Raw genomic sequence first — 20,156 nt, 5'->3', positions numbered from 1 at the left:
ACTGCCCACTTTTGACTCTTTCAGTACCATTGCCTTTTAGTCTGTTTCAGCAACTATTACTCTGTCTAAAAAAGCTTGTGGGGAAATGCAAGAGTGGTATATTATGTACAGACATGATTTTCTTAATTGTTCTTCCATGGGGCAACTGTGTGTTGCACATCCTCAACTGGGAGCAGACTAATCCAACAGGCATGTGGTAGCATTCCTTTGTTGTCAGAAAGAATTGTAAGGAAGTCCTGGAATCTGAGTCTACTTTCCTAAGTTAGTTAAGCTCCCCGTTAGGAGGGACCCTTGGATCTTTCCCAAGTAATCTGCTTTTCTTGAGTGTCCTGGGATGAAAGCTAGTTCTTTATGTATCTGTTTTTCTGGACACAGGCAGCCCTGAACACTCCCTGTGTCATGTGAAAATGGGGGGAGGGAAGGAAAGACTCCTCTCTAGCCTTTGAGCCCTTTTGCCAGCTTGAGAATAAAACAGGTATAGACCCCACCCCACTTCGCAGATGAAGAATGGCTTGACTCTAAGCTTCTTTATACTGTCTCAGAAGGGTAGCTGTGTTAGCCTGTTACTTTGCAAACAGGTAACCTTGAAGCATCTTAGAGACTAACAAAAATGTATATACAGTATCCTGACTCACTTTGCTCATCTGAGAAAGTGGGTTTACATATAGTATCATACAAGTTTACATAATCTGAGGATGTAAGTTTTGCCTACAAAAGCTCATGATACGAGACATAAATTATTAGTCTCTAAGGTACTCCAAGACTACTCCTTTATATTTGAAGCCAACATTATTGCATAGAGGATTGTGTGCCTGAAGAGAAGTTGACTCCTGCCATGTCACTTAAGACTTCAAGTTAACTGTGACCAAACACTTCAAGTTAACTGTGACCAAACAAAGTAATTATTAAGTAACAGTTGGAGCCTTCCTCTACAGTGAGACCACAGGCCAGTATGAAGACTAACGGTGGCTGGAAACAGACATACTTGAACTACTGATCCCCTTAGTAAAACGTAACATGAATAACAAAGAACTTAATAAACAGAAGAGGAGATGGACATACCAAGTCAGTCCCTTTGGTGATCTCAGAAACAGAAGATCTTAGCCAAACATTTTTGAAAACGTTGAACAGCTGAACACTTAAGACTATTTCATAACTTGCATGTTGCTTGTTAAAATTAACGGGTGCATCTAGACTACCAAGATTTTGCGCAAAAGTGTCTGCTTTTGTGCAAAAACTTGCCAGCTGTCTACAGTGGCCGCTTGAATTTGTGCAAGAGCACTGACATTCTAATGTAAGAATTCAGTGCTTCTTGCGCAAATACTCTGACGCTCCCACTCAGGGATAAGCCCTCTTGTGCAAGAATATTTGCGCAAGAGGGCCAGTGTAGACAGGCACCTTAATTTTTTGCGCAAGAAAGCCAGATGGCTAAAATGGTTATCAGAGCTTTCTTGCACAAAAGCACGTCTATACTAGGCACGGATGCTTTTGCGCAAAAGCACTTTTTGCACAAAAGCATCCGTGCCAATCTAGACGCTCTTTTGCGGAAATACTTTTAGCGGAAAATCTTTTTCGTTAAAAGTATTTCCGCAAAATCATGCCAGTCTAGACGCAGCCAACAAGTTTAAGAAATATAATTTACATGCTTCACATGTGGTGAGACTCAAATTTTCAAGCATAAAGTATGGATCTACTATGTAAGGCATTTTCAAAATGGTAGTTTTAGTAAAGCTATTTCCCTTGATAGCAAACATTTAGACACAACCACCACCATTTTTCTGAGAACTTGGTCCTGCCTCAAAGTCACAGATTAATGATCAAGAACTCCTCATGCAATGACTGGTAATGCATAAGCATTATACCCAGAAAAACTTCCAATCAATACTCTATGAAAGCATCCACTCCTTCATTAGTGTCATGTCTGCTTACTTTATAACAATTCTTACGTTTTACTCTTGTTAGCCCTGTAGGACTAGCCATAGCTATTGGAAATGGATTTGATTCCTTGCACATCAGAATTATTCCACTATTACAGCAATGTAAGTGCAATGAGAGTTTCACAGGTGTCACTAAACTCTAATCTCACTTCCTTTTCTTGCAGGCAACCTCCACCCCCCATCAGTAAAATGGCTTATTACTTCATTTCTTCACAGCAGTGTTTGAGGTTTAATTCAATTTGTTAACATTCTTTTGATAACCTCAGTTAAGGCACTGTGCACATAAAAGTAATTATTGTGGAAGTTTCTGACAGTTTTGGAATTAAAAGGAGAGTTAATTTCAGCCCAAAATTTAGACAAGTCAAAACTCCAAAAAATGAAGTAAATTAATTTCCTGTGTTAATTAGTAATTGTAAGTTTTTAATTACTTGAATGGGGAAAAAATTAGCCAGGTAACACTTCTTTCAGAAATACCAAGTCAATGCAAATAAAGTGAAATCTAAATCTAGTCATGAGAGCTTAATGATTCTGCTGATTCTTGGCATATGGATCTTCCCCATCTCTAGCTCACTGATTAGAATTTAGCCAATAGTAGCTGAAAGCTGCTTCAGTGGCCCGACTGTCCAAAGCCTGGTTTTAAAGAGAAAGGTATCCAAACAGCATATATGGCATCCTTCTGTGTGAAAATGGGAGACTGAATTCTCCTCCTCTCTGATTACTCTTCCAAGTTAACAATGGGGTCAAACTTGAATTGCAATTCACTAATTTATCTGACCTGCAGACTGAGCAACATTTTTTTTTGACCAACACAACACTTTTCAGAAATAGAATACCAGCTCTTTCCATTTCACAGGCATCGTAGATAGGGAAACTCATGGATATTGGAGGAAGCTATATGCACAAGGGGACATCACCGAATAACTGTTTTATGCATAATGTGAAAACAACTTTATTCATAAAGTTAAGGCCAGAGAAGACTACCTAACTGAGCTCCTGTAAAACAGTCCAAATCTCAAAAGAATTTCACACAGTTGCTCCTGTACTGAAATTGGTAACTTGTTTGACTACAGCATGTTTTCCAAAAGATCAAATCTTGATTTGACAATTTTAAGAAGAAAATTCCATTAGACTTCCCTGGTACTGTAATTTGTTGCAATGGTTAATTATCCTGTTAAAAATCTGTGTTTCCTAATCTGAATTTGTATTGCTTCATCTTCCAGCCATGGCTTTTGATGCATTTCCCTGCCAAATTAAAAATCTAATCTAATTCACCACTCTTTGATAAATTAAATCTCTTAGCATAACAGTAGGTTTCCAATTCTCACGCAAGACAATGCAACGTAAGATTCTGAAAATGCACATGAAAGCAAATTATAATATCCTTTATCAAATGGTAACTTGTCTGATTATCTTTTTATATCCGGACAAAATGTAAATGCAGAACAGAAGACATGGAAATCCATTTAGGTGTAATTAACTTTATTCTGAGGAAGAGGAGCTTTATATGTGTAACTGTAATTTTTCTATCCTTAATGGCAACTCCAGAAGGGCTGAAAACTAGAACTTCTTTAACCATCATTGCAATACCAACCTGAGTTTCACTGAACAGCAAATTATAGAACTAATTGCTATGTTCAATAAATATTTTTTCTGCACTGATTAAGGGGAAATATTACTTTGAGTTAAACAAAAAAAATCAGAGTTATAGATCTTAACTTCAAAAATTATCTACTAAATAGAAGTCTAGAAACTTTCATCTATAAAACACAACTTTATCTTCAATGTACACGAATCTGTTTTGAAAGAAGTTGAACCAAATATGGAATTTTACTATAGTTTTAATATTGTACACTCAAAGCAATTTAACCAAAACCTGTTGGGTTCATGACTATCTAGAAAAATTTGTCATTACAGAAGAGGTTCAGAGTGTTGCTGTTTTTCAAAAATTAACCACCAAACATTAACAGAAAAATTAACAAGTTATTTGGAAACACAGGTTTATATTCAAGTATCTAAGTGTGTATATTACACACCACACGCACGCTTTAAAAACAATCAGTGTTTTCTTCTCCTCATTAGATTAACCAAGAGTACAATAGTTTTAAAAACAAAAACAAAATGACTTTACAAAATGTAGTAACACTTTCGGATTTCTATTTAATTTTGTTTAAAGATATTTCACTACACAAATCTACAACCATTACGACTTTAAGAATATTACAATAAAAAGGGGTGGAAAACAGCAATATTTCAACTGAAAATATGTATCTTCTAAATGAACCAAAGATCTTATGAAAGAGACTTGAGGGGAAAAGAAGGAGAGACCAAAGGGAAGCTAAGGGAAGAACTTTATTTAAAAATCAAGTCCACAATTGTAATTCTTCCTTTCTTCAGTAACGTCCTAAAAAATAATAAAAAAAGACAGTATTAGTATAAAAATAATTTTACCATATAAAAACATTTTAACTTGCAATAGCCCAACTTATACGAAGGTGAATATTCTGTTGCCGTATTCAAGATTTCTCAATGATCACAAATCTATTTTCCATTAAAACTAACATATCAAGTCCAGATGCACTAGAATGGTTCATTACAGATTAATTTCATATACTTACTTGGGCTATAGGAGCGGGATCTTGACCGTGATCTATATCGGCTATAATAAGGTGAAGGTGATCGTCTCCTTTAAAGAGAAAAAGTTTTAACTTTGTTAGGACACCTTATTTGCAATCACTTCTATAGGATACACTTGTTCCCCATGATGCTGGAATACTTGAACTGTATAGTTGATTTAAATCTGATTTGGTAGTGATTCGCAATGAAATATATACGGCACTCCTAGCTTTAGTCTCAGTATTATATTTAAACGTATTCATTTATTGAGACAATGCTTATTATCTTCTATGATGCTCCAAGTGTTTATTGAACTTCTGCAGACATGTAAAAACAAGTCCTTATCTCCACAGAATTCAGTTTAACTAAACAACTCGACGAAAGAGAAAGACAATATTTTTAAATGGATTTAACCTCATACTTAACCATCCCCTTTGGTGGCTTTTATTTTCAATAGGACATTTCCCATTTTGTTTTAATCCCCATTTGACTTTTATTTACACCCTTATGATTTACATCCATTCATGTTACCTCACCTATATTAGCCTATTCTCCAGCTGCCTAATGACATTGTTTTCTTTTCTCCCCCACTTATTTCTCTAGAAATTAGTGAGTTGGAAGACTCCCCATGGCAACTTACTTTTATTAAAACTTTAATAAATTGCAAGAATCAAATGATGAGCCAAACTGGTTACCTGTACCGGTAGTCATATTCTTCATATCTATCATACCCTCTATCATATCCCCGATCATAATAGGAATCACGACGTCGACCTGCTCCTCCACCACCGCCGCCACCTCCACCTCCACTGCTATTTAAAAAAATAAAAAGGAAGCATCAAGTCTGAATTTGTCTTAGTTTTAAATTCTAAAATTATCTTCAGCATCCTCTCAAGTGACAACTATTCCCTTTGTAACTCAGATGCACTAGATTCTACATTTAAAGAAAATCACTAAGTGCATTAATTGAACAGAGAGGGGTGTGGTTTAGACATTAAAGAACCTTGGAACAAATTTTCCCCCATTCTGTTTGCTTTTAATATATTCTTCAATCAGTAAGCTATTTGTCTCTCAAAGATATGTTAATCTTGAGTAAAAATCTAATAAACCAGGATTTAGTAGAGTACTTCAAGAGCAACTGCAACAAACCCATCCGGAGTGCATGCAAATATATCAGAGATAAGGAATAGCTTTAAAAAAGGCAAACAAGATTTAAATCGTCACAATATAGTGCTGGTAGTTAGTTAAACAAGTTCTGAGGTCCGTTTACAGAGACAGAAATTGCTTACTGGGTTGGTCTGCCCATGTAGATTCCCGGGGTGGGAGTGTGCGCTCTTTTAGTGATGGAGTAATCCACTCGAATCCTCCTGCCGTCAAGTTCCATGCCATTTGCATGTTCCATCGCCTGCAGGGAAGACAGGGGCACGGCCATTAACTCGCGAGCTGCTACGCTAGTTAATGAACACGAGATAAAATGAGAGCGAAGCTCTCCAGTAAGCGGCGCAAGCCTGAACAAACGGGCTCTCATTGAGGCTAGTCACTACCGCCCCGCTGTGGCGAACAGCGGCTCCCGGCTGCGGACGCGCCCGTCACAGGCGGAGTGTTGCAGCGCTCTGCCTGCACTGGGGCGCTGGAGTTACGTGACACGCGATCCCTGTGCTAGCCATTAACACACTGACGCTTTCCTCAGACTTCGACATGTAGCCAACAAAAAAGTTAAAAAGCAACAAAGCAGCTCTCCCTACAAACTGCATCTTTCCCTGCTCCTGTCCCGAAGCGGAGGGGAAAGCTCATTCAGAAGCCGCGCGCGCATAGTGACTTCCTACGGGGTGCATATGGCCGGATTACTGTTAGTCGGCTGCCATTTCATGCTCTCTCTGCCTCCTGCCATCTCCCTTACAAGGACCTACTCCAGCATTGCTTAATAAAATGGCGGGTTCAGCCTACATGGATACCTAATTACAACCTGCCTCTCCACTCGCATTCTGCGTAGCTCGCTAAACGGGTACATGTCAGGGTCTGTTCAGGAAAGCTGCGCCCCCCTACAAAGGGCTTTGGAACCCGTGCACACAGGCATTGGCCCCCCTGCTACTCTGGGTTGAATCAATACAATGGCCCCTAACCCTACTCCCAATCACGCAAATTGGAATGCAAAATTGCACTTGAAAGAACTACGTGACTATAATCTGAATGCTTCAGTCAACACAAGATCAGAATTAACCACCACCGTTTAAATATATTTATTATGTTATACACTTAAATGTTATTTGCAGTAATTTATGTCCACTTACATCTAGGGGCGTTCTGAGATGCTATAAGTGGTTTTGGGCTATCAGTTCATAGTAACAACTAATTTACCTGAATTAGATTATATTTTCCTTCTCCTATGTGAGTTAAATAAATTAGCATGCCACACATTGTATGTACTTTAAGTTAAATACATGCCACACTTAAAACGATCTTAAATTATATACAAAAATTTTTACTGACCGAAGAGAACTAAAATTGTAACCATTAAAACAAAATTAGAATACAAAATGGTTCCCTTTCCATACAACTCCCCTCCCCCATTCTTGTTTTTTATAATTTAATGTTAAATCGGTGCAACAGGAATCTCCAAGAATCCACATGATTGCTGTTTATATCCCTACTAAACTGGAAATAAATATCCACTAACCTATTTAATTCCATTTAGCTAGCTCATTTATAATATGCTGTTTACATCTAGAGTATATCGCCACCTAGTGATATCTATTTGAGTTAAAAAAATAATAGCTAGATTTAATACACTAAACAGCAGAGTAAAACCAAGAGAGGAAAATGAGCAAGATCTCACTCTTTCAATATCAGATTTAAACATATAAACAGTTCGGCTACGTCTAGATTGGCATGATTTTCCGCAAATGCTTTTAACGGAAAAGTTTTTCTGTTAAAAGCATTTGCGCAAAAGAGCGTCTAGATTGGCACGGACACTTTTGCGCAAAAGCACTTTTTCTGGAAAAGTGTCCGTGCCAATCTAGACGTGGTTTTGCGCAAGAAAGCTCCGATTGCCATTTTCACCATCGGGGCTTTTTTGTGCAAAACACTTTTTAGCTGTTTACACTGGCCCTCTTGCGCAAATATATCTGCGCAAGAGGGCTTTTTCCCCCGAACGGGAGCAGCATAGTATTTGCACAAGAACGCTGACAATCTTACATTAGATCGTCAGTGTTCTTGCGCAAATTCAAGCGGCCAGTGTAGACAGCTGGCAAGTTTTTCTGCAAAAGCAGCTGCTTTTAGGGAAAAACTTGCAAGTCTAGACGCAGCCAAGGGTTTGAAGTGGGCACAAAGTCAATCTTTTAAATTACTCCTGTACAGACATAAAATCAAAATGCTGTTTACCAAAGATGCACAACCATACAAAAAAAGCAACACATTAGAACTCAACTGGTATACATTTTGATGGCGTATCTCAGACACTTGATTAAATTATAAACAGTGGGGTTATTTTATATTAAGATGGAAGACATTTTAAAAACCCAGGAAATATGCACCAGCAATTTTGGTCAACTCTTACAAAACAAATATGGTTGAAGTTACAGTTCACAAATACAGTACAGAGTTTTGATTGGGGTTTTTGTTTAACTGAAGAACTCTACAGAAAAAAGAACTTCTATTTCAAAATGGTGCCTCTCCTTTCTGGAACAGATCGGGAACTTTTTTGGATTGGGGGCTCCTGACTTACAGAAAAATAATTACAGTTTAATTTTTAATTCTACAGCTCTTCAGAAAACCTGAGTGGCCTGTGTAATGTTTGCAAAAAAAAGTTATCAAAAACAAAACAGACTCCTACCCAACACCTCCCTGAAAAATAACTACACAAAAATTATGGTTGAAAGAACTGTCAGCATCAACTGTCAGGATTTTAAATATAATTTTAAAGCAATTTCCTTTTTTAACTCTTCTTAAACACTATCAACAGCACAAAGCAATTAACAGAAAAACTCATGCAATGATAGTTCATGAAATGCTTTTGGCATGTAAGGATCTTTGCAAAATGAGTTAAAGCCCCTTTGAAAATCTGTTTCCAATCCCTGCTTCCTCATCCAAAGGTGAGTGTCTTAAATTTGCACAGGCATTACTACCAGGGACACACATTAGGAATACTAATATAATATTTGTTGATAGTTTTGCACTTCTGTATCTCAAACATCTATTTGTACTGTTATTTTGTATCTGTTCTCAAAATGTACGTTCATTTACTAGTTACTGTGAAGTATATAATAAAGTATGTTAATTTTACTTTCCCAAAGTTAATCATTCTTTAAAACACTTGGAGTAATAACATTTTCATACAGGACTGTACATCTATACAGTACGAAATCTCAAAAAACAAATCAGAAATTTGTTTTCACGTTTCTTGTCAAAAGGAGGGAAAACACTGATTTGAATGTTTGGAAAATCTTTAATAAGATGACCAAATTTAAGGAGGAATTTTGTTAAAAATGAATTTTGGATTTAAGCATCACTGTTTACTGCTCTTTTAGAAGGCGGTTTTCCCCTGCTGATTTTGTCCTTTATTTCAACACTGATTTCTCTCCAAAATGTTTCTAGAGGACCTGAAATCATCAAGGCTTTTAGAAGATAATGCAACAAACAGAGCACCATTCTACAGAAACAAGTTTTAGTAGTTTACTTGCGTAGATTCCATGGGAAAGTTTAATTTTGTAGATCACTATCTTCACCAAGGGAGAAAGAATGGAAGCACACAAACACTGGTAACCCGCACGTGAATCCTTCAATTCTAAACTACAGTAAAACTCCATTAGTCCAGCATCCAATGCTCCAGCACCATCAGGAACCTGGAAGTGCTCAGGGCAGCCGGACAAATGGAGCTGCTCTGTGCCTGGCTTCCCCGATTCAGCAGCTGCTGAAACTGACCAGCAGCAGCTGAATCGGGGATGCCTGGGGCAGAGCCAGACTATTAGAAGGGAGGGCATGAGGGGTCTGGTGTGGCATCCTCCCCACCCCACCTCACCCCAGACCCCTCATAGCCCCCCCTTCTAATAGTCCAGCCTATCTGATAATCCAGCACCCCATGGATCCTAAAGGTGCCGGATTATCGGAAGTTTACTGTACTACCTTAAATCTGGATCTGTTTAGTACAGAGGTGTGGACCCCCACTTGCCTGGAACTGGCCCCCAAGGCTCAGCTCTGCTCCTAAGTCCCCCCATTGGGGAACCTGTGCTGGTGTTCCAGCATACAAAGTCTATTAGGCTGGGCTTCCCTAGGCTCTGGGAGGGAATGAAGTTGTTTTTTTCTCCTCTCTTGTGTGCGGCTCCAGACTGATTTTTCTATTGGTCAGTGGCCCTTGGCCCAAAAAAGATTCCCCACCCCTGGTTTAATAGCTGTTCATATCCCTATGGTTATTCAGTCACCTACTGACTTCAAGTTGGTAGTTTGTGTAGATCCTCCTACGGGACTGGTATACACACCTTTACTCTAGGTTTGGTGTGGGCAATAATTTTTGGTGGGGGGCCACTCCAAGATTTTGGTAAATGGTCATAGGCCGCACTTTTCTGTAGAGCTGGTGCAGGGTCTAGGATGGAGGCTGGGTACCGAAGGGGGCACAGGATAAGGGACTGGGATACAGGAGACAGTGTGGGGTCTCAGAGGGTGTTTGGGTGAAGGAGGAGCTTGTGACATGGGGCAAGGGTGTGTGTGCAGACCGCTTGGATGGTAACCTGGGGGAGGGAGTTGGGGTGCAGGAGGGGCAGGGCTGCCAGATACAGGCTCTGGCTGGGAGGCACTTACCCAAGCATCTTCTGGCCTGTAAGCACCCCCAATACAGGCTGGGCTCCCTGCCTGCTGTAGCCCCAGACTGCTTGAAAACATAGGCTGTTCCCTTCATGTGGCTCTCAGTTGGGATGGGGGAAGAGGCTTACCAGGCCAATCTCTCAGCTCTGATTGGCTGGATGTTTCAGCCAATAGGAGCTGACAGACTAACTGAGGTCAGTTCTTATTGGCCAGTTATTTCTGGCCAATAGGAGCTAAGCATTGGGCTGGGGCAGGAAATCACACATGAAGTCCCCCCCCCAGCAGAGAAACATAGCACTTTAAACTGTGGTAGCTGTGTGCCTGAAGACCAGTGGGGTGCTCTGTGGGCCAGATCTGGTGGCTTGGCAGGCTGCATTCAGCCCCTGGGCCATATTTTGCCCAGCCCTGCGCTAGGTAATGATGACAAAGAATTCAACAGGCAAAAGAATCAACTACCCTTTCATCCCCTTAGAACAGGGATTGCCAAAATGTGATATTGCATACCCCTGGGGATACATGAGGGAAACAGTGCAATGATGGGATTTTATTTATTATTTTAAATATTGCATTTTCATAAGACTACCTGGACAAAGCTTTAAAACTCCATGGGAATTTGTTATATAAAATAGGTACATCTCAGAATAAATTAACTATTCTAACAGAACACAGGTACAAAGACTTTGTCCTAAAGATCCCTCATCTTCAATCATCATACAGCGCTGGTTCAGTTGCCCAGCAGCTCTCCATGCTGACCTCAGAACTTAATGACAGGTTTTCAGTTGTATATTGTCACACTATAAACTGTATCTGTATTTAGCAGTGAAATATGGACAGATGGCTAAAGACCAGTAGTGTTAAGAACACAAAATAGTGATGAGAAGATTAGACGTAAACAGGCAGTTAGTCAATCTGGAAAGGGATAGGTAATAGAAGTTTGGAAACTTCTGCCCTAGAAAAAAAAAATCTAGGGAGGATTGAGGCATGTGTTGCACTTATTCAGCAAATACAGGATTTCACTTTGTAGAGCTGTCATCACCTTTCATGAGACCTAAAGGCACTAAAAATAGTTGTGGCAATTACATGATGGGTTTTAAATAAAAGATACCCAAAATACAAAAAAGATCACACATTAGAGACCTTTATTTGTCAGTCTCTCATGAACTGCTATGTACACCATTAAGAACTAAAAACCATAATTACTATTTTGAAATTACAAAACAAATATTTCTACATATTTATTTCTGTTATTTCTTTAATAAAATTGTGATTACTTACATGGAAAGGATTTCTACTAAATCACCGGCTTCTGTTGCCTATTTCTTAAGTCTTTCCTAGGTCAGTCACATTAACAACAAAAAATTGTGATACAATGGACAATTAAAATGTGATAGAACTAGATAGTCACAATGTCTGAATTAATCTAAACCTTTTACGAAACCAATATAATGTTTAATATCTAATACCAATCAAAATAAAAATGTAAGCAAATTAAGCATATAAAATAGCTCTTTTTACTTACTGTTATCTGTCAAGTCTTACATTTGGGACTACATCCCTATAAGAGTGAGCCCATTTCCTGTTCTGGTGTATGTATTTGCAATGTTAAATGTTAGAAATTACAAGCAAGTCTGCATTTTACATAGTTAAACATTCTGCGAAGACTATAGAATACGGTTTTTTAAAAAGCTTTGTATTTATCTACCTCAAATTCTTTAGAATATAAACTGACATTGCTAGATGGAATTCTATTCTAATGGGCTACGAGTGTCAGCAGTGTCAGGTCATTTTCCAATCTGCAAACATGTTTTTTAATCGTAATTCCATAGGTGCAACATTCTCTTTTGATATCTGCTCGTGTACTTTGTTCTCAAGAGTTTCTTCCTTAGGACTTAAACATGTGAACATATCTTTAAAGCAATTACTGTATAATTTATATGAGAATTTTTGCAATGTATAATATACTATATAAATTTATTTCTGAACACAGCCATAGGAAAGCACTGATGGGAGTAATCAGCACTGTTAACTATGAATTAATTAAGTAAATATTTGATCAGAATATCTGTGATCTTTTTGCATTTGAGTTAGTGTTTTAGTGCTCGGAAAAGGTGACTGACCATCCTAAAGTTCTCTATTTGCAGAAAAACCACAAAGCACATCTAGAAAATGTAAAGTTCATGCTTTATTAATAAATTATGCTGAACTAGGGATGTAATATAGGTCAATTAAGGTTAATATTATAGATTACATGCATTTACCCTCCTCCCCTGCCAGTAAATTTTTTAGCAGCCTGGTTCAGTCTCGGCTTCTGCTGGATCCAGTACCTACTCCTGCTGCAGCTCTGCACTTAAAGTGTATTAGGCAGCCTGGCTCAGTGTTGGTTCGCGCCAGGTTCAGAAGCTCAGACACACCCCCGGACATGGTGCTGCTGCCACCCCACACTGATGCCTCTGTATCAGAGGCAGTAGTGCAAGGTGACAGGCAGGCAGTCTGCGAAGAGAACTGGTTTTTAAGCTGGCTCCCCTCATGGACCAGCTCCCACATGGCACCCCAGCATGCTGGCCCCACCTCTGGGGACTATAGAATAACTGAGTAACCGATAAGAATTAATGAGGTTAATCAACTGTTCAATTAACAGATATTTAACACCCCTATGCTGAACCAGGAAAATTAATTTATAAAGGTAAAAAAACAGTGCAATTTTTATTCCTACACTACCTACCTAGTCCTTGGTGCCTTTACAACCTCTTCTAAAAGTAGTTTTGAAAATGAAGAAAACTAGAAATTTCACAGCACTGGTAAAATTTAAAATTCCATATCATTACAATAACCTGAATTGTCCAGTCTCTCATAGCTACAACAATTTCCCCGATAATATTACTAACAAATACACAATGTATTTTAAAGAAAAGCAGGTCGGAGGTTGGCAAGTGAATCAACTCTGCCATGTATAACAGCATGTTAGTACAGGCCTCCTAAAAGCTTACAGCAACAAGAAATGTACTCAACACAGTCTCTGTACTAATAGCAACATCTATTCAGTTACTGTAGAATACAAAAAGCTGGGTGGATTAAGGCTATTCAATGGCTTATCTGTTGGAAACATTGCCACATCTGTTGAAAACAAAGATGGGTTTTGTCAGTTGACCTCACGGTGTCTTGTAAGCTTAGCAAGTAGACGACCTTTTACAGTACTCCACATAAGCTTTTGGGAAGAAACTACCGGTACTTACTTTGTGAACTCTCTGAGGTTCTTTGAGATGTCTCCCTCTTCACGTGCACATGCACCCTTCAACCTCTTCATCAGAGGTAGTTCACGTCCATTCAGCCCACAGAAGTACCCCACACCTCCTTGCGCACAGTACCAAGGCTAAGGGACATGCAGGTAAAATACCCTTACTGTCTTCTCCACCCGAACAGGAATAGTCTGAAGCAAAGGGGAAAGAGGGCAGGTAGAGGAGCAAGCACAGAGACATACATCTCAAAGAACCTTGGGGTGCTGGAACAGGAGGGGTCAGGTGACCATGTTGGTCCCATCACTTAGTGAGAGGGCATACCAGGCATAAAAGTGATCAACAGGGTAGTGGGTGGGGCATGGAGGAAGGGATCAAAGTTAAGGTGCTAGTGACCCTTCTCCCCTCACTTTTAGGGAGATTTTGACGCTCCTGAAATAATCACAGTTGCTGCATAAAGTAACTTTCTTCTTCTTTGAGAAGTGTCCCTATGAGTGCTCCATGTAGTGAGGAAACTTCAGAACAGAGTCCAGAACTGAAGTTGGTACTGCACTGGATCCAACAGCATGTGGCAAGGCATATTACAGTGGAGTCCAGATTAACTGACACCCAGTAATCCGACACTGCAGCAAGTCCCCGGGAGCTGCAGAGTTGGATACAGCGCGGGGCAGGGAGAACGGCCCCGCTTGCTGCCCCGTTGTTCTTTAGTAGCAACTGCTGCTGCTCGTGCTGGGGACGAAGTGGCTCCGGCAGGAGCGGCATCAGCTGTTCCCTTGCTCTCTAGGAGAAGCTGCCGGTGCTGCTGCCGGGACACTTCCAGGCAGGAGCAGCAGCAGCTTCTCCTAGAGAACAAAGGAACAGCTGATGCCGCTCTTGCCGGGACGTCCCCGGCAGGAGCGGCATCAGCTGTTACGCTGCTCTCTACAGTAGAGTCAGTATCATCCGACATATTCTGTAATCTGATCATGTATCGGTCCCATTTAGGTCGGATGATAGGGACTCAACTGTATTTTGAAAATGTATGTAGAACTGTTACCTGGGCTTCAATATAATATTTGAGATACTACATTAATCAGTGATGCTGTAGATGATGCCTGTGATCTGGCTGAAAATGCTATTACCTCTGGGGTGGGGATAATGGATAAACACTCTCAGCACTGTAACAAATGGCAAATACATCTAGAGATATCAATCTTGATAGCCTGTGATAGAGATTGAGAACAACATGGATGGCTCTGTCTGCAAAGGAAATTGTTTGGTCCCAACAAAATAGAAGGCCAATGCCCTTTTGACATCCAGAATACATAAACAAAAATCCTTTAGGGAACTATGTAGATTTGGAAAAAAAAACACTGGCAACTTATGTTTTCGGAATAAGGAAGAGCTCTGATAAAGAACCACAGGTAAGAGTTAAGGAAGTTGAATATGAGCAAATATGGAGAATTTTTCTAGCAGAGGATCAGAAGATATACTAGGGCAAAATCAACCTAATTCTTGTGGTACCAAACAGATCAGTAATGACATGGCAGATGAAGCCAATGGTGAGAATATTGGTATAAAATCCAATGGTGGGTGTGATGCTGCTGCTTGTGGGAGCCAAATGCTCCCATGGGCACTGACAGCTGGAGCTGAACTTGATGTTTCCAGTTCTGAGTGTTTATGCTTGCCTTCTTACTGGTAAAAATCTACCAAATCCCTATTGGACCTCTCTTTCTCCTTGGTGCTCCAGCACTGCTGGTACTGGACAAGGACTCCTTTGACTCAATGATACAGTCTGAACCTCTCTGATCCAGAATTCTCTTGTCCGTTAACGTCCAAAATGATTTTAGTTAGCTGGTTGTCCACTTTTCATGGGTGGGGACACAGTCATGTACCAAGACCCCGCTGCAACATGCGCAGCATAAACAAAACAAAAAAGGAAGTTCCTGCCTCAAGGAGCTTGCCATCTAATTATACAAGAAGCAGAAGTTTACAACATGTTGTACAAGGAAGCCATGAGACAATATTGGCCAGCCTCACTGGCTACAAGTGACCATAGCCCAACTATTAAGTATTTTTGGGGGCATGATGGCAAAAGAATTTTGAGGAGGAATCTGAAAGGGAACAATGAAGCTGTTTTGCACATGGCTAAAAGAAGTTCCTCTCAAGTGTAAGGGGCAACATGGGAGAAAGTACAAAGGCTCTTTGTTTGAAAATCTAGTAAGTGGGTATGAACCAGAAGTGGGAGTTGACGTCTTGACATTTGGAGCAATGATAAGTGGGCCTATTAAGTGATGTTGAGTTTGGTTGTATTCTCTTATGATGTTTTTACTTAGAGAGAAACTGAGTAGCGTATGAAGAAATGACAGTTTTATGTTCTATGACATGCTGGATAGACCTACATTTTACCGTAATAGAAATTTAGCACTCAGGTGAAAACTGGAAGTTTTGTAGCATCTTCACACTAAAGAATTTCACTGAATTAAATAAATGCACGTTAATGAAAATTAAATATTGCACCATAAATATCAGTTTTTAATCTGTTGCAGAATTTTGTACTGAAAATGCATAATCACGCTGTGGAAGCTGGAGATGGTTAAGAGATAGCTGGGTGTTTTGGAAACTGGGAAACAATTTATGACTGAGAAAAGCATATTATCCAGATGTTTTTGCTAATGTGGTCAGCAGTGTAATAGTTAACAAGGCTGACAAACCATCATAATTAGGTTCTAGAATTAACATTCTATCAATCATGAGGATAATTCACAGCTCCTAGATATACTCTGCCCACACACTTTGAAAGACAACACACTTTATACTAAAAAATTTACATTCATGTCATGTTGTCTTCATAACCATGAGCAGGGCTTGACAATCTATGTAATCTACTCACCCATGGCAAGTAGATTACATCCCGGAATAGCCGGGTTCGGGCAACCTGCGCATGTACAGAACACTGGACAGAGCGGCTGGCGAGTGGGGCTTGCTGCGGCTCGGTGAGCCCTGACCATGAGGGCTAGAAATTTTTATATCTTAAATTTTGCTTAAGGTGGGATCACTGTAGTCAGTTAAGCAGCAGCAGAAACATAGGTACTGAAAACTCAATGAACTAATCAGCTCTGCCAGGGTCACATTAAAACTCAAATGACACTTACACCACATCTCCACTTACCAGAAGTTCAATGCTTGGGTGATCATCTTCCAGGGTTCAATTTAGCAGGTCTAAAAGACCCGCTAAATCGAACGTCTACTGAGGTACTCTCGCAGTTGCGAGGAATAAAGGAAGTTGATAGAAGAGTTTCTCTCATCAACCTCCTGTTTGTGGGGCCACCCTAGACAAATTGGTGTAAGGTATATCGACTCCAGCTATGCAGTTGTCATAGCTAGAATTATTTAGAATAGCTAGAATTATTTCTTCCGCTAGCACAGACCTGGCCATAGTGAAGTTTCAGATATGTCTGAATGCCTGTGAATCTGACAAATGATCCGAAGAGACTCGTGTCTATTTTGGACTAATTAATAAACTAAAGCATATTTCCATATTGAACATGATATAAAGTTCAGCTATTTACATGGATCACTTTATGGGTAATTCTTAAAGGTATGCAAAATAGCGCTCTTCTTCCAGTTACTTCAGCTTAATGTGCCAAAAGAGGGAGCATGATCTAGTACTCTGGACTAGGGATGTTAGCTATCAGTTAATTGAACAGCTGACTAGCAGCATGAATTCTTAGTGATTAGTCTACTATTCTATAGTCCCCGGGGACAGGGCTGGCAGCCAGTGCGCTCTGGCCCTACTCCCTTGGATCCCCCCCTGCCTCCTCTGAATCAGAGGCAGCAGCGGCATGGGATATAGCAGGTAGGACCTGGTCCGTGAAGGGAGCCAGTTTTAAAAACAGCTCCCCTCAGACAGAGGTTGCTGGGAGGGGGCAGGGGAAGCAGCTCCAGCAGCAGCTCCTGTCTGCGGGGAGGTTCCAGCGTCCCTTGGACAGGGGCTGCTGTCGGAGCAGTCTCTGTCCATGGCCAGCACCAGCACGGGGTGGGGAAACCAGACTAGTTGACTAGATTAACTGACAAACCTAGGCTAATCAGTTAATTGACTAGTCGACTACTCATTCACATCCCTACTGCGGATAAGAACTGTTCCCACAAAGAAGCCAATCACTGGTCACACTTGCCATTACAATCCAAAATCCCACAAAAATTTGTGGCCACAAGAAAGTACAAACATAGGTTCCACAACAAGAAACTGGGGCTCACTTTGGAGATCGGGGGCAGGGTGCTGAGTAAGGTGCTTATAATAACTGTATGCTTCCCCATATAAGCCAACCTCCTTACATCCTATTGTTTCAAGTTATGGTGGAACAAAAGAGTGAAGAACTGTAACTTTAAGAAAAAGACTGTTTCTCCTTTCCTCTCTCCTAAAAGCTGCAGCCTTTGGTAGCTTTCTTCCTATCTCCCATTCTTGTCACATGGGCTCTTAATAAACCATTAATAAACTGATGTTCTACACCCATGAGGTATTTCCCATTTTACTGCAACTCCTAAATCTATTATTCCCATTTTACAGTCAGAAAAGTTAACCTGCAAATTATTCATCCATGGTTACACAAAAAACCTGTGGTAGAACCACATCTCTTAAGTCCCAGTCCAATGATAACCACTAACTCATCCTACCTCTTTAAATTAAATTTCCTTCTACCTTAGCATAGGAAACTTTGTTTCTCAGCCTCTAGAGTGCAGTCAATCTGGTAGCTACTCAGAGAGAAGATCCCTGCATGTGAGAAGCATTAGTTTAATGAAGGGATCATTGACTGCAAACCTGAAATTGCTGATGTAAAACTGAAATTGCTGAAGTGGCATCTATTTTATTTTCACAGAATGTTTATAAAAATCCTAGAAATACAGAATCTGCAACTGAGGTGGCCAGAGCCCATAGAAGTTTCAATATAATTTGATATCTAGGAAGTAACAATACACCTTTCTAATTTTTTTTTAAATAGACACTATTTTTCTATAGTGTTCTGAACCCCTTGTGCAAAAAATTCATTTAGATTCTTGAATTCCATTCTTTCTTCCTCAACTGACCATATCATGGATAGAGAATGATTAGTCCCGGGAGCAAAGTGCATCAAATATTTTGAATTGATTAGTAACCCACTGAACACTAATGGCACACTGACAAGTCAAAGTAAGCTGTTCAAATCTGGTTTCTTAAAATAATGAGCGACAAAGTTCAAGACTAAGAAGGGAAAGCAATGGTATTTTTCATTATTTTAAGAAATTAATAGGGCCCACTCAGGGAAAATAGTAGTGACTATTTAAAGACAGATGTTTTAAAACTTTCCATAAAGTTTTTTAAAAAAATCAATATATCTCTTAAGAGTTTATTTACTTTTGCCTCCATAGATATATTACAAAAACAGGACTTGCATTAGTGGATAGTTATAGTTGTGTAAATGGATGTATACTGACTGCACTTGATAGCTATCAAGTCCAATAATGTTTGCACCTCATATACCATTGCTTAAATACCATATTAATAATTACTTTTCATTAATTTAGCCAACATACTTTTTAAAACGTTGATTCTCAGCATTTACAAGTCACAACATTTAAATTCTTCAGTTTATAAAAATACTTGTAAAGACAGATTAGGAATTTTAATAAGAGTAAACTATAGGCAAGAGTCATAAACAAGCATTTACCTCTTTAGAATCGTCTATTCTCTCAAAATAAACAAAAGCGAATCCTCTTGAACGTCCAGTCCGCTGATCATAGACTACATTGACACCACTCAGAGGGCCATAACGGGAAAAGACTTCACGCAGGTCTCGCTCTGTGGTATATAAACTGAGGCCAAACACTCCAAGGCATGTGTTAGGATCTGGATTAGCCTGTTAAAACAAAAGTTCGAAATATATTCCATTAAAATGCTATTACTATCTATAAACTCATACTACTCATTTTGCTCAATTACAAAACATGGTCATTCAAAGCTTAGCATTTCAACCTTGATGAGCTAAAAATATTTTCAGAAATTCAACTTATATTTTTTGATAAAATCAATCATATCAAGTTAGGGATTTAAATTTTTATAATAGATTAACATGGAATCTTGGTTAACTAATTTGCTGTAGGGATATAAAATCCCATTTAAAAAGCTACTTTAATCAAATATAGAAAATGAGGCTGAATTCACAATACTCAAAACTGAAGCCATTTATTTACCTACAAAATAAATACAATGTAGGCAGCTGCACTAGAAACTTGACCTCTCTGCAGACACTAGACTGTCATTCAATATCGGTAAACATTTAGCACAGGGATGTCAGAATTCCTAATTTATCTTTTCCTAGAAATGGACATCTCAACTATTGCTAAACCTGTAATCTTCTCATAAGATTAAATATTTCTGTCACTTTCCCACCCACAATAATTCTCTATCTGTAAATATAAGGCTTAATTTAGTTTTCTATGGTGTATCTCTGCCCTATCCCTCTAAATCAGGAATGGGAAATAAGCGGCTTGTGGGCTTAATGAAGCCTGCCTTGGTTAGCATGTTTCTTTGGGTTTTTTTTTTTTTTTACCTGCATAT

At 39.4% G+C, this 20,156-nt stretch overlaps 1 protein-coding gene across 3 annotated transcripts in view; it reads right to left on the bottom strand.

Moving 5' to 3' along the window:
• Positions 1-3,757: 3,757 nt before the first annotated feature.
• The window catches only part of TRA2A (transformer 2 alpha homolog), a 45,262-nt gene continuing 28,863 nt past the window's right edge, over positions 3,758-20,156 (bottom strand). For 2 of the 3 annotated variants that reach the window (XM_075922207.2, XM_075922208.2), the window contains 5 exons: positions 19,267-19,455; positions 5,840-5,955; positions 5,246-5,362; positions 4,553-4,620; positions 3,758-4,338 (listed from right to left, as the gene is read on the bottom strand). In XM_075922207.2, coding sequence (XP_075778322.1) covers positions 4,328-4,338; positions 4,553-4,620; positions 5,246-5,362; positions 5,840-5,955; positions 19,267-19,455 — 501 coding nt within the window. In that variant the 3' untranslated portion in view covers positions 3,758-4,327. Of the gene's footprint in view, positions 4,339-4,552; positions 4,621-5,245; positions 5,363-5,839; positions 5,956-13,592; positions 13,774-19,266; positions 19,456-20,156 lie in introns of those variants that run through there. The other variant, XM_075922209.2, reaches the window with a different exon arrangement.

Source organism: Pelodiscus sinensis, chromosome 2, assembly GCF_052426305.1.
Source record: "Pelodiscus sinensis isolate ZL-2025 chromosome 2, ASM5242630v1, whole genome shotgun sequence".
NCBI classification, from domain to species: Eukaryota; Metazoa; Chordata; order Testudines; family Trionychidae; genus Pelodiscus; species Pelodiscus sinensis.
Note: the sequence above shows the minus strand (reverse complement) of the source record. Positions and strands in the feature narration are given on the sequence as shown.